The sequence below is a fragment of the Talpa occidentalis genome, unplaced genomic scaffold (assembly GCF_014898055.3).
Source record: "Talpa occidentalis isolate TD23 unplaced genomic scaffold, MPIMG_talOcc4v2.1 talOcc4.2, whole genome shotgun sequence".
In the NCBI taxonomy this organism is placed as follows: Eukaryota; Metazoa; Chordata; class Mammalia; order Eulipotyphla; family Talpidae; genus Talpa; species Talpa occidentalis.
The window spans coordinates 41,980,111-41,995,489 of NW_023602073.1; the positions used below are offsets into that span (position 1 = coordinate 41,980,111).

The 15,379-nt window shown below is 45.3% G+C and overlaps 1 protein-coding gene and 1 pseudogene across 1 annotated transcript in view; both read right to left on the reverse strand.

Moving 5' to 3' along the window:
- LOC119251258 (patr class I histocompatibility antigen, B-2 alpha chain-like) overlaps positions 1 to 2,426 on the reverse strand; it is a 25,489-nt pseudogene extending 23,063 nt beyond the window's left edge.
- Positions 2,427 to 6,197: 3,771 nt separating this feature from the next.
- LOC119252076 (patr class I histocompatibility antigen, A-2 alpha chain-like) overlaps positions 6,198 to 15,379 on the reverse strand; it is a 33,524-nt gene continuing 24,342 nt past the window's right edge. Inside the window, exons 4-5 of the mRNA XM_037519287.2 lie at positions 6,473 to 6,592; positions 6,198 to 6,205 (exon numbers count right to left, since the gene is read on the reverse strand). Of these exons, the coding sequence (XP_037375184.2) occupies positions 6,198 to 6,205; positions 6,473 to 6,592 (128 nt within the window). The remainder of the gene's footprint in view (positions 6,206 to 6,472; positions 6,593 to 15,379) is intronic.

The window sequence follows — 15,379 nt, forward strand, 5'->3', positions numbered from 1 at the left end:
CGGCTGTGTCACCCCAGATAGTGTCCACAGTGTCCAATAGTCCCAAACTAAGGTTGCCCGTGCAAGGGGTACAGTCCCGCCAGGGAGGGGCTGGAGCTGGTGGCACAGTCGCAAGCCCTGGGCCAGGATCCAACTCAGCTGGCAGCGGAAGTGCTCCCAGGGGTGCTCCCCTCTGAGGAGACACCCAGCAGGCATAGCCACAGCCTGAACACAGGGCCAGACAGGAAGGAGGCAACAGCACCAGGAGGTGGTACCGGACAGTCAGCAGCAATGACAGGTCTCAAAGGGGACCTTGCTGCTGTACCCCAGTGGGCTGCATGCCCTGGGGCAGTGGTGGGGGGACAGAGAGCCTCTGCTGCCAGGTTGGCTGCTGCCTTTGTCCATGACACTGACGGTGGCTGGTGGTAAAGTGCCCACCTACTGTCACCCACCGCCACTCCCGCTGCTGGGTGCAGTGAGCACAGCTGTCAGGGTGGCCTGGGCCCCATCCTCAAGCAGCGGCCTCCTGGAGCCTGCCAGGGCAAGTGGGGGTCCATTCAAACCCAGCTGATGCCCCCCAGCTATCATCCCTAGCCCAGTGAGTTGGGCTCAGCAAAGCTGTCCTGTGGCACCCACTGCAGGGCGGCCTTGGTGCTATCAGAAGCAGCTCCTCTGGGGAGCAGGGGAGGGGAGCCTAAGCCCAGGGCCTCCTTTGCTTAACCCTGGCTTGCTCTGGGGAGGGGCCCTCTGAAGGCTGCCTGCCCCCTGGCAGGAAACCCCCCTCTGCCATCACCTCTACAGCTGTGCTTACCAGCTCCGACCGCACACACAGGGTGCCAGGGCAGAACCACCACTGCTGCTGCCAGCCCTTTCAGACTCCTGTTCCCATGGCCTCTGGCTGTGCCCACTGGGGCAGCCGCACCAACAAAGCCCGCATGTCCCACCACTCAGGGGGCAGGAAAGAGCTGGGAAGCCCTGGGTCTGGAGTCAGTGTCACATACTAAACTATTATATACAAACATATACATTCACATATATCTACTAATGCCTTTAGTAAATTTTACTTGAAAAATTTGTGTTGTACATTTGTATCAAATGAGTGAGAAATCCATCCAGGGACAGTGACAGATTTCTTTATGCTGAGCTGAACCACTTCTGGTGTCCACCTGGATATGCCTCCTAGAAGGAAAGCAAAACAGACCCCCCAGGCATGTCTTGTCTTCTCCTCCCAGGTCCTCACAGCTCCCTGATCCTGACATCAGGGGCCCCAATCTGGCTGAGCCCCAGGATGCATGTGGGCCTGTCACAAACACTCAGGTCTCTCCCAGACCCAACAGCTCAGAGTGATGAGCAGGGAACTGGGAATCACTTCCTCAACACGCCCTGCAGGGGAGGCTAATGCACAGCCAGGAATCTGGTCTCCTCCTTCTGCTGAAAGTGTGGTCAGCACCAATGTTGTTATACACAGACTCTCAGGCTCTGTTCTAGACCTTCTGAGTCTTCGTGAGTGTCCTGGTGATTCCTGTGCTCATGGAATTGGGAGCTCCCTGGTCTCCCTGCCTTCTCCACATGGTGTCAGAATATGCAGTTGGCTCTGGGGGGTGGTCTTAACACAGGGGGTTCAGGGGTTCAGTCCTGCTCCTTTCTTTCCCTTAGTCATCACTCCCTGGGAGGTGCGTCATACTCAAGACTTCAAATATCATTTACGTCACCTCCCAGATCTATTTCTCAGTGCACATATTTCACCGGTGCTCCTGGCTTGTCTGTCTGCTGCAGACAGACGATAAGTTCTCAGCTATGATGGAAGACTCAGAGTCTAAATTGAATTTGCAGCAGGGGGAGGCTGGGGAGAGCCATCGACAGCAACTCTGCCTCTCATTCTCCCAGCCAAAGCTTTTATTAAAGATATGAACAAAGGGGCAAGAAAATAGCATGCAGGGCCTTCCTGGTGGGACAAGGGTTAAATCTCAGAACTATGAAGCTACTCGCAGCCAGTGAGGCCTCAGTTGATCCCTGGCCAGGGAGCTACCCACATTGTGTGGCAGACCTCTCCTGTCTCACCAGCTGCTCCCCTCAGAAGTGTGTTTCAGTCAGTCTGCCTGTTCTGCTCCCCGTTCTCTTTCTGTTTAATCTTCTCATCCTCTGCACCTCTGGCCTACTCCCCAGCTCTTGTATGCATAAATCTTTTTTAAACAGAAAAGTAGCATGCAGTTGTATTTTTGCTTATACAAATTAATAAGTTCCTGCTGGGACAAGCTTTGCTGATTAGCAAGGAACATGCACACAAGCCAGCACTTCCTCAGGGAAGAGGAGTCAGTTCTGGAAAGACCTTCTGTTTGCAGAACTTCTACACCCTGGAACTCCATGTGCAGAATGAACAGGTCCTCCCAGAGAGCTTCGGCTCCCGTCAGGCAGCAGGCTGCCAACATCTGTCCAACTGCCACCATCGCTGCATTTCCAATAAACCTCAGCTTCAACTCTCCTAATGAACACCTCGGATGCCATTTCCACAAATGTGCTACTTCTGAAGCCTGCCCGTGTCACTGCGGGCTCCACATCTTTACTTCAGTCTGAGATGTTGGGTGGCATCTTGACCCCTTTCTCACAACCCAGATGTTACATTAGGAAATGCTGTAAAGTCCATCTCTAAATATATCCAGATCCAAACACTTCCCATTATTTCCTGATCACACCCCATAAAGCTACCAAATTTTCCATCCTAGAATCTGTGCTAGTTTCCTACATTTATCTTCCCACCTCTCACCCTTCACCTCTTGATTCTGCACAGCAGCCAGACTGGGGCTTCTAAAGAGAAGTTGCAGCATGTCAATCTCTGTCCAGAAAGGTCTGTTAATCCCAAATTTTACTCAGAGAAAACATTATGAATTCCAAACCAATCTTCAGTGACAAGCCTAAATATTTGGCAATTATTTCCTTTTATAGAAAAGTATAGGTTTTTCACTTTGAAACATAGCAAAAGTGCAGTGTATCAGTTTAGTTAAAAATCCAGCAGCCAGGGGCCTCCCTGGTGGCACAAGGGGCTAAGTACAGCACTATGAAGCTATCCACAGCCTCTACAGCATGAGTTTGATCCCTGGCCGGCCAGGGAGCTACACACATGGGGCAGCAGACCTCTCCTGTCTCGCCCACTATTCCCCTCAGTGGTGTATTTCAGTCAGTTTACTTGTTCAGTTCCCCATTCTGTCTCTAGTCAATCATCTCACCCCCCACACATCTGACCTGTACCCAGTTATTTTATACATAATAATACATCTAAAAAAAAAATCCAGCAGCCAAATATACTACTTGGACATCAAGTTTCCCTTTCTAAATACATTTAGATTCACATAATTTTATGCTTATTACATAATGGTTTTAAATAAAAACCATCAAAATCTTTACTTAAATAATCCCACATCTGGATTGAATCATGGTAGTATGGATATTTTTTAGAAATTCCAGCTTATTTACTGATTAGTAACATGTAACATTTGACAATGTCCCCAGAGAAAAAGCTTCCTGTGTTTAGGGAGATGAAAGTGTTATCACACTGCATAGTCACTACTAGATTCTATCAGACCTGCTGCCATGCTGAGGCTTCCCCGTGAACAAAGTATAAGTGGTCATTGCTGACCGCCATGGAAAGATGGAGCTCACTCCTGACACCAGGCACCACCTGAATCCTGTATTTGTGTTTCCTTGTTATGGCGCTGAGCCTTGGTGTTAATAAACGCAATGAGTTTTTCTTAATGAATGTGGTGGGTTAAAGCAAAAGGATATAACCTGGTCTTCTCCATAATTTACTTTCTCTCCACCTTTTTAAAGATTATTGCTGAGAAAATATAAGTTACAGGTTCACTGGCTGGAAAGACACAGTCACCTCTTAGGTCTCCCCTGGTGTTCACTCAGGTTGATTTCTCTTGGTCTCTCAGCATGACCATCCCTCAGCAGGGCCCTCAATGCGGAGTTTCCAATGCTACCATTGCTGTGTGTCCTGGCTGGATGTTGATTATTTTCCCTCATTAAAAACATTTAATAATTTGGCAATAATCTGCTCAGCCTTTGTAACTTCTCCATCAAGTAACTTTTCATTTTTACCATTCCTGCTGGCTGCTCTGCTTTTCTTCTGTCACCTTCTTCACATAACTGTGGTCCTTTCCCTTCCAAGGAGGAAGAATATTTTAATGAGCCTCCAATTCTATCCCACAATGTAAAATATTGTCCACAGTTGTAGTCAAAGAAGAGGAGAAAGTGTGTATGGTGAGCTGAGCCATTAATAAGTGGTCTTAAGATTTGAAGATACAAACATCACCATCATGAATGGAAACTATCTAGATATTGACAAAGATGTACAACCTAAAAAAGCCAGCTTGTGGACCATGCACTTATAATGAGCTAATCCAGCCATTTGGAAACTCTCGTACATTGACATATAGTTTGCTGTATCCTATCAGCTCCAGCAGGAACAGTGAGATGGTGGGAATACTTAATCCATGGTAATGACATAACAGTAAACAATTTCTTGCAAGACTTGATTTTTTAAAAATTGTGGGTTTTGGGCCTCTCTGGTGGCCTAGGGTTAAGTCTCAGCACTACCACTGAGAAGGCCCACTGCAACAGCCTGAGTTGGATCTCCGGCCAGCAACAGCCTGAGTTGGATCCACATGGTGCAGCAGACCTCTCCTATCTTTCTACCACTCCCCTTAGCAGTGTATTTCAGTATATCCGCCTGTTCTGCTCCCCACTCTGTTTCCGGTGAATCCTCTCACCACCAGCCCTTGACATCTCTGGCCTTCACCCAGTTCTACTACACAAAAATTTTTTTTAAATCTCTAAAAAAAGTGGATGTTTCATTAGGGAACTAGGGAACTATAGACAAATAATAACTCAGTGTTGCAATGAGGAAATAAAGGATAAAAGCTCCAAGATTTCTTACTATCAGGAGAATGTCAGAAGATGTCACCTTCTGACCTGTGGTGGATATATAAGTGGTGTTAAAAAGTCATAATCTGCAGCATCAAGTACAAGACCCATCTCAGACCCAGCAAACAGCAGAGGCTGGGGATCCAGTAGTGGTGCAGGTGCAACAAGACACAATGGGGGACTCAGTCAGCGGGAGTCAGGCTTTGTTGACAAATGAGCCTGATGCCAAACTAGAGAGGGTCAGTCCACCATCCAGCACTGCGGGCCAGGAAGCCTGGGCTGGTCTGCAGCCCTGGTCAGCAATAGGTGTGGCCTGGCGGGGCTCAAGGGTTAGTTTTGAACTTTGGCTTAATCTGGCCCTTCGTTTGCTTTCTCTACATCCATATATAAGTATTTCTCTTTTTCCTTTTGACTTTTCCCTCTTCCATCCATGTTGCCGCAGTGGCATGAGTTATGTTTTCTGACCGGGGATGCTATTTCATTATACAGGGACACACATCACCCATACATGTACATAGATGTATACATGTAATCCCAGCTTCTACTTGATTTGTCACCTGTTTGGGGCATTTAGGGTATTTACGTAGCTTGGCTACTGTAAATATTGCTGAGTGGTGACGGGAGTGCAGGTCCTTTCATAGTAGAGTATTTATCCTCTGTGAGTAGAATTGCTGGGTCCAATGGCAGAACCACATTTACTCTTTTAGGAAACCTCAATTCTGTTTCCATAGGGCTGGCTCAGTCTATATCCAAAAACAACGCAGGACTGTCCCCTTTCTTCCATATCCTTGCCAGCACTTGTTTCTGGTCTTTTGGATATTGGCCATTCTCGTAGGTCTGGAGTAGTTTAAACCAGGGGATCATAAAGCCACAAAATGTGGGCAAAATACATCTTGTAACACCCAGGCCAAGAAGGCTGTTTCTCACCATGAAAGAAAATAATCATGAAGAAATTCAGGTGAATGACCTGAGTGTTAACAATATCAATGGTCCACTGCACTCTCAAGATGCCCTTCTGAAAGCGTCCCCATAATCTAGTCGAAGCCTCTCTGCCTGAACCCTTCAGCCCCTGCTACAGTCCTCAAGTGTCTCACCTTTAGGGGCTGAGATACACTTCAGAGCCCTGAGCACTGCTGCTGCCCAGGAGAGAACACAACTAAACGTGGTCAGAGATGAGACCACAGGAGGAAATGATGAGGATGACACCCCCATGGGCTCCCTCTACACTGTCTCCAGGGGCTCAGGGATCAAATTCTTGATCCACACTTACCTGGAGCCTGAGTGTAGCTTCTTCCTTACTCACCTGTGGGAAGAAAAATCATGTGAGACCATGGAGGAGTCAAGTCAGAACTCCTAATCTTCTAATCCTGCAGGACAGGGAAGTTTCCAGAACTGTGACTAAAGACCCAGGTCAGGGCTGGGAAAAACGAAGAAAGGAGGTAAGGGAGGACTGGACCAAATGCCCCCTGGGCAATACCAGTGTGGATGGTACTTCCCATTAACCAGGTAGGGCAAGTTGCCCCTGACTTGAAAGTCCCTAGTGGACAAGACCCCCCACTCCCTTCCCTACCTGAGCGCTTCTTCCTCCACATCACAAATGCAGCCACTGCAGCTCTGGTGAGCACAGCTTGAAGGAGAACCAGACCAGCAATGATGCCCCCGGTGGGGATGGAGGACTGAGGAGGGGCCACTAGAAGGAAAGGGAAGGTTAGACCCTGAGCCCCAGGCCTCCATCTTGACCCTCTGAAGGTCTCTAGATGGGCTCCTGATACCTGTGAGCAGAAGCTCAATGCCCACGTTCCCCTTCTCACCCCATCTCAGGACTCGGGGCTCCTTCAGCCCCTCATGCTGCACACTGCATGTGTATCTCTGCTCCTCTCCAGAAAGCACCTCCACAGATGCCCACTTCTGGAAGGTTCCGTCCCCCCCAGGCCTGGTGGAGTATCAATAAGTCCCTTTTAAGTGTGCGGCTGAGGACTCACAGTCAGGCAACCCATTTTATATTGGGGTTGCCCTGTAACACAATGGCACATGAAGAGCAACAGCATAAATTACAATTACAGAAACTTTTAAAAACAGGAGGATACAAAGTAAAAAAGTGCCAGCTCCATAAATTACTTCTAATGGTTAGGTCCCCTAAAGAAGGGAGTTTAGATCTGGAAGCCTGGGAGAAGGCAGGGCAGCAGCTGAGGCAATCAGCAGGACCTGTGACAGTGTCTCCCCTTCGGAATCTCTGCCGATCAGCACTGAGACCTGTTCAAGGGGATAAAAAGAGCTTACATCCAGGGGCCTTCCCGGTGGCACAAGGGGTTAAGAGGCAACCTATGAAGCTATCCGCACTCTCTGCAGCACGAGTTCAATGCCTGACCTCGGAGCTACCCATATGGCGCAGCAGACCTCTCCTGACTCGCCTATTGCTCCCCTCAGCAGTGTACCTTGGTCAATCTGCCTTTCTGTTCCCCATTTTGTCTCTGGTGAATCCTCCACCCTCCCACCCCCACACCTCTGCCTGAAACCCAGCTTGTGTATGCATAAATAAATAAATCTTAAAAGAGAGACAGATTACATCCAGATGGTCCAGGGCTTTCTGCCCCAACTCTACTTGGTCCTCCACCATCTCCAGCAAATGTTGAGCCCCTCATAGGAAATATGTTTTCATGAAGGATGACAATCAAAGGGAGAAATATTCTTTGAGGAGGCCAGTGTCCCTAACATGAAACTTTACCATTTGCTGTTTTTAAAGCATTCAGAAAAACTATTTCTGACATTAATATTCAAAGTTCATTTACAAAAGAAATTTTTGAAGCATAGAAAACGGGTACGAAATGACTGCATGGGATAGGAAAGTCCTTATCAAAACAGTACTAATCACTGCCTCCCCTCCACACCCCCCAGTTGCGCAAGGGGTTAAGTCTCAGCACTATGAAGCTATCAGCAGCCACTGCAGCACGAATTCAATCCCTGTTCAATCCTGGTCACACTGGCTGAGGCAAAAGATTAAAATGCTAGAAAATAAAGTGGGGAACACCACCCTGGCTAACACGTATGGGGCGCCCCATTGTTCTCAGCTAGTAGCTGCCTGGACCTTTGCTCTGTGCGAGATCACTGGTATGTCCCCCACCACCCAGCCATGGGGGAACGGGTTTCTCCTTTTCATCCTAATATCTCTTCTGGCCAGTTCCATAGGTAGACATTTCTATTTCTGCCATGCCTTCCACTTTTAGGTCTGTTTGGTCAGTTTAAAAAACTTAACTATGAAATTACTTTGGTCCTCCTAACAGGCTATGTAGGGTGCTTTATTTCTTAAGAGATAACATAAGCAATCTTAATCTGTTTGCCTCTCCTGTTCTCAAGGTCTATAAATAAGGTGCTCTCTTGTCTTAAGGAAACTGGTTCCCTGCCTGGTTTGGACAAAAATAGAAACTTAAAAAGCAATTCTAGGTTGTTTTTTTTTTTCTGTTTATCTTTAAAATTGTTGTCTTCTTCTCTCTTTAGCTCCTCCCTCCCTTGGGTGGGGTAGGGAACCTGGAACTTCCCCTTTTCCTGGGGACCACCAGGTTACAATACTTTGCCTAAATGTCATTTAGTAAACAAAGCTCATGGTATTCAAAAAAAAAAAGATAATAAATCTGGTTTGCTTTTCAATGTCTATACCTAGACATTTCTTAACCAAGTTATCTTCCAGGAACACAAATCAGCTTATCCCTTTAAAAGGAACTTTTGTTTTTCCTCAAAAAAAAAAAAAAAAAAGGCTTAACTTTCTTCCCCCTGGTCCTAACCAAAATACAGATGACATCTAAAGCCAAGTGGTCCTGGGTTTCAGCACCAAAAATAAATAAATAAATAAATAAATAAATAAAGCCAAGTGGACAAACTACTCAGTCATACTGAGTCATGTTAAATCTCTGATTTTTCTTGCTTTTACCCTGGAAAAACCTTGGTGTATATAATTGTTCCAGTAACAGCCCTGCAATTTGGAATATCAGTCCTAAAAAATAACTAAAACTACAACTAGTGACTCAATCTTAAATCTGTCCTTTTCTTCATTATCTGCCAAAAAACTAATGATAACTTTAAATATCTAAACTAACTTTATTTTCCTTATTGTAAGTAAACAACTTTCAGGTCTACTTTTTGCTCCTTACTGTAAGTGATGGAGTGATGGAAGAATCGGAAAAAAAAAAACTGAAAAGGAGGCACCACAAGACCAGAAACCTGGCTCACACAAGGAGGTGGGGGTAGAAGAGATTAGCACAGATTTACACAGCTATGGAAACCAAGATCCTTAGGAGCCAATGCCTAGATTACAAAGCATAAGACCCAAGCAGGGATCAGAATGCTGTAGGGGGTATCTACAGCACAGGCCCAAGGGTAAATATATGGAGATTGAGCCCTTGTGGAATCTCCTGTCCCTTTCAGATTTTGCATAGTTATCCAAACTCGGCAACTAACCTTAAGGCTCACAAGGAGTGAGCCCCTCCCAAACAGAAGACTATGTCAGTGCAGTCTCTGCACAGATCAGGGGCAGCACTTCCTCTGCCCACCTGTGCCTGTGCAGGTGCCTCTGCACCAACTCTCTCCCTCTGCAGGGCAGCAGCTTCCTGCCTGTCTGGAACTGCACCAAGCTGGACTTCTCTTCACAGACCTCCCTCAGCAGAGGCAGCTCTCCTCAAGGCGGCCCAACTGTGACTATGCAGGCCTCTCTTAGCAAACCTGTCCCTTTCCGGGCAGCTCTTCCTGCCTGCTTGTGTCTAGGCAAGTTTACTTTATTCCTCCATTCCTTTTCCTAATAAACCTGCTCTTTAAATATAACTAACGGTTTTAATTATTATGGATTTGTAGTATAGCTTGAAGTTTGGAAGTGTGATACCTCCTTTCTCCTTTGTTTTTATCAGTAGGACTTTGGCTATTAATGTTTTTTTGTGGTTCCATATGAATTTCATCAGTATTTGTTCTATTTCTTTGAAGAATGTCATTGAGATTTTTCTTGGAATAGTGTTGAATCTGTATATTGCCTTCGGTAGGATGGCCATTTTAATAATGTTAATTCTTCCAATCCATGAGCAGGGGATGTCTTTCCATTTCTTTGCGTCTTCTTCAATTTCTTTTAACAGTGTTTTATAATTTTCTTTGTATAGGTCCTTCACCTCTTTTGTTAGGTTTATTCCCAAGTATTTGATTTTTGTTGTTTTAATCATAAAAGGGATGGTTTTCTTGATTTCTTTTCCAGATTGATTGTGTATAGGAAGGCTACTGATTTTTGTGTGTTGATTTTGTATCTTGCTACTTTACTAAACTGGTTGATTTTTTTTTTTAAATTAAGGAAGGACTCTCTAGTCCCATGTATGTATTAACTCTGAAGTCTAATGTTCTTGTAACAGTTTGCTCCCACTCTTATTGGCTATTGTTTGTTTTTGATAGAAGTTTTCTTGCAATATGGGTTTTTTTTTTTAGATTTATTTTATTTATTTATTTAATTTATTTATTTATACAAGCACTGGGTACAGTCAGAAGCGCGGGAGGGTGAGAGAATTCACCAGAGCCAGAGCGGGAAACAGAACAGGCAGAAGGACCGAAGTACACTGTTGAGGGGAGCAGCGGGCGGCAGGAGAGGTCTGCACGCCATGTGGGACCCTCACCCGGCGGCCGGGAATTGAACTGGCGCTGCAGAGGCTGCGGGCAGCTTTGCAACCCAGCGCTCAACCGATGCGCCACCAGGGAGGCCCCTAAACTGGTTGATTATTTCGAGTAGTTTTTCTGTGGAGTTTTTAGGGTTCTCTATGTATTGAAACAAAAATAGACACACAGACCAATGGAACCAAATAGAGAGCCCAGGAATAAAGCCACCCTTATATGGACAACTGATCTTTGACAAAGGAGCAAAGAATATGCAATGGAACACGGATGGTTTGTTCAATAAATGGTGCTGGGAAAACTGTACCAGCATATGCAAAAAAATGAAATTAGACCACTACCTCTCACCGTGCACAAAAGTCACCTCAACATGGTTAAAAGAACTGGATATAAGACCTGAAGCCATAAAATATATAGAAGAAAATACAGGTAAAACTCTACAAGACATACATCTCAAAAACATATTGAAATACTCATCAGCAAAGCAAAGAAAGTCAAGGAAAAGATAAACACCCAGGATTACATCAAACTGAAAAGCTTCTGGACAGCAAAAGAGACATTAACCAAAACAAAGAGACACCCCACTGATGGGGAAAAAAATCTTTGCACTCCATACAACTGATAAGGGACTGATCACAAAGATATACAAAGAACTCACAGCACTCAACAAAAACAAAGTAAACGATCCAGTCAAGAAATGGACAGAAGAACTTAAAAGACATTTCTCCAAAGAGGAAATGCAAATGGCCAACAGGCATATGAAAAAAATGTTCAAAATCTCTTATCAGCGAAATGCAAATCAAAACCACACTGAGATACCACCTTACAACAGTAAGAATGGCACATATTTAAAAAACTAGCAACAACAAATGTTGGCGAGGATGTGGTAAAAAAGGAACTCTCCTACATTGCTGGTGGGAGTGCAAACTGGTCCAACCACTATGGAAAGCTGTCTGGAGTTCATCAGTTTACTAAAAATGGAGCTACCATACTACCTGGCCATTAAACTACTAGGGATTTACCCAAAGGACACAAGAACATTGATTCAAAAGAAGACCTGTACCCCTATGTTTATTGCAGCACTATTTACAATAGGTAAAACCTGGAAACAACCCAAAAGCCCAACAATAGATGACTGGATCAAGAAGATGTGGCATACCAAAAATAGATGACTGGATCAAGAAGATGTGGTACATATATACCATGGAATATTACTCAGCATTCAAAAAAGATAAACACATGCAGTTTGCAGCAACATGGATGGCGCTGGAAGGGATCATGCTCAGCGAAATAAGCCAAAAAGAAAAAGAAAAATACCGGATGGTCTCACTCATAGCAGGAATCTAGAAAACTTAAATAAGGGACCAGGAAAATGAATATAAGAAAGTGAAAATCAAAATCAACAAAAAACTATGAACCAGAGACACTTTTTGGGGGGTGGGGGGCGGGAGGGGAAGGATTGGGGTCAGAATGGGGCATTTGCAATTGTATGGGGGAATATAAAAATAGAATTTATTATTAAAAAAAAAAAGATGTGGCATATATGCACAATGGAGTATTATTCAGCAATCAAAAAAGATAAACTCATGCCATTCACAGCAATGTGGATGGAGCTAGAAGGAATTATGCTCAGTGAAATAAGCCAGAAAAAAAAGAAAAATATTGGATGGTTTCACTTATAGCAGGAATATAGGGAAACCTAATAAGATATCAGTGTAAAAAAATAATAACAGTACAAAACACAACAAAGCAAAAACAGACAATTATAAATCAGAGATACACTGCAGGGGAGGAGGAGGGAGAGGGATCAGAGGGAGGGAGAGAGGGAGGAGCACAGGGGACTGAGGTGGTGGTGCATGGGTGCATTGGTGAAGGAAACTCTGTGGGGACTGTACCTGAGGGGGTAAGGGGAGGAAATATTGTTTAAAAATGAACAATGATGTAAAAAAATTTTAAAAATTAAAAAAAAAAAAAAAGACACAGAGGAGATGGACTATGGGGACAACCCTGAGGGGAGAAATCAAATAATGTCTAAAAACTAACAACAATGTAAGAAAATAATAAAATCACAACATAAAAAGAATAAATAAATAAATAAATAAAACTAACACGCCTCCCTGGTGGTGCAAGGGGTTGAGACACTGCCTATGAGGCGGTCCGCAGCCACTACAGCATTTCGATCCCCAGCCAGGGAGATACCCACACGGCATAGCAGACCTCTCCTGACTCACCCTCTGCTACCCTCAGCAGTGTATTTCAGTCAGTCTTCCTGTTCTTCTCCCCAGTTTGGTGAATTCTCTCACCCCAACCCCACCCACATACCTCTGGCCTGTACCCCAGTTCTTGTATGCATAAATAAATCTTAAAAAAAAAAAATAGTTAAAAAAAAAATAACGTCTGTCTCCTGGAGAAACTCACCTAGGAAACTTGCCCAGGAAACCTGACCCGTGTCACTGAAACGGGAGCTCTGATGAAACCTTTCCCAGAATGAACCCAAGGACCAGGCACTCCAAACCCACTGACTCCAAAACGACATCATATGGCACCCAATGCAGGGCTTTTCATGTCATCTGGTGCCCAATATATGGCTCCCAACATGTGTTTTTTCATGGCATTGATAAGATTTCTCCAGCTTCTCTGACTCAAACTCTCCATACAAGCTCTCCTTTTTTTGAAAGGAGGTGGTGTTTGGTCACTGCCTGGCTGTCCTACATGGACTGAGGGGCTCAGGCCAAAGCTACTCTTTGGCGGGCCCTAAAATGTGGGGGAACAGCCTTCCAGTTGCCCTAGACCTGACGGGGTGAGCGCCCTGTGCCTCTCTCTTTGCCTCACTGCTTTGCTAATCTATCTCAGTCGAGCTGCCATTCTCTCTCCACCTCGGAAAAGGGCTGGCTCCTGAGTTCTGTCTTCAAACCAGGTCTTGCTCTAGCCGCAAAAAAAATAGTGGGCACAGGTCAGCCATGTAAGAGGCCACTAGGGTCAGCTGCCTCTTTCTAGAAGACTCCTGTGAAAGGAGAAGTTGGTGTGCACCCCGAGTTAGCTCTAGTCCCGCCAACCACAAGACAAAGGAATGCAGGAACTCATGATAAATACCCATGTGTCCATCCCACAGCTCTCCACCTCTTAGGATTGTAAAAAGGAGACCTGGATGTGCTTTTAACAACCTCTTATCTACTGCTCCTCCCTAACTCAACTACAACCTTTCACTGCTTCCTTTTTATCTTAATCAACTGCAAATCAACAAACTATAAGTAGCCAGTAACCCATCCTGCCTTTTTCTTGCTAGGGTAGAGTGCCTCCTTCAGAGCTCGCCGTCTCTGAGTCCTTGTCTTTTAGGTGCCTTCCTACATCACAGGTACTCTAGATAGTCTCTGTCCCTTGCTATGGAGCCCAGATTTCCTCCTTGGTTAAACGTTCTTGTTATATCTGCCTTAACTTTAAGACTCGTGAGGGACTAAGACAACTGCAGGCAGCTATTTTAGACCCTACAGTCTCAGAGCTAGGCCTGTGGTCCTACTTTGTAAATCATCTTATTAAATGCCAATAGGTTTCCTTGTTAACTGGTATTACGATCAGGCATACATGGGCCAAGTACAAGTTATCTTTTTTAAAACATTTCTAAATAGAAAAAGAGCCTGAGACAGCCTCCCTTTCCACCCAGAGAAGAGAGAGTGGCAGGGACAGAGAATTGGAGGCCTGGGGACGCTCAGGCATAGGGGAGTTCCTCCTCAATGTGGGGGCACCCACAAAAATAGGACTAATCTCCTGGGGAGTATGCCCTGACTACTCCCCACCCCATGGGGGTACGCCCCTGGCTGCCCCCACTGTAATCTGTCTGGGACAGGTTCAAACTCTCTTTCAGGCACTCATATGTGCTAGAGTCTGCTCTCTCCATTCCCGCGGACTCTAGTCTGGGTTCTCTCTTACAAGACCTTAACTCAGCCTGACATCTTTGCATATTAACCCAAAATGCATAACTACCCTCAGCTATAACAGCATTCTCTACACCTTCTCTTTGGATGAGACAAAAGATAAAAAAGCTGGAAAATAAAGTGGGGAACACCACCCTGGCTGACACGTGTGGGGTGCCCTATTGTTCTCAACTAGCAGTTGTCAGGACCTTTGCTTCATGCTGAGATCACTGGTATGTCCCCTACCACCGAGCCTTGGGGGACCAGGTTTCTCCTTTTCATCCTGATATCTCTTCTGGCCTGTCCCATAGGGAGAAATTTCTATTTCTGCCATGCCCTCCACTTTTGAGATGTTTGGTCTGTTAAAAAACAAAACAAAACTGGGGCCTCCCTGGTGGTGCAAGGGGTTAAGACGCAACCTATGAAGCAATCCTCAGCCACTGCAGTAGGGGTTCAATCCCCAGCCGAGGAGATACCCACATGGCACAGCAGACTGCTCCTGACTTGCCCGCTGCTCCCCTCAGCAGTGTATTTCAGTCCATCTGCCGGTTCTGCTCCCTACTCTGTCTCTGGTGAATCCTCTCACTCCCCACCCTCCACCCCTGCCACACACACACACCTCTGGCCTGTACCCCAGTTCCTGTATGCATAAATAAATCTTAGGAAAAAAACTGTCAAATTACTTTGGTCTTACTAACAGGATATGTAGGATACTTTATTGGTTAATCTATTGCCTCTCTTGTCCTCTTGGTCTGTAAAAAGGTGTTCTTCTGTCTTAAGGAAAGTGGTTCCCTGCCGGGTTTGGACAAAAACAGAAACTTACACAATCCCAGGTTTTTTTTCTCTGCTTAGCTTTAAAATTTTTGTTTTCACATCTAGGTCTTATGTAATGGTTAAAATTAGATACTTTTCTTATGTAAGGATTTTAGCTT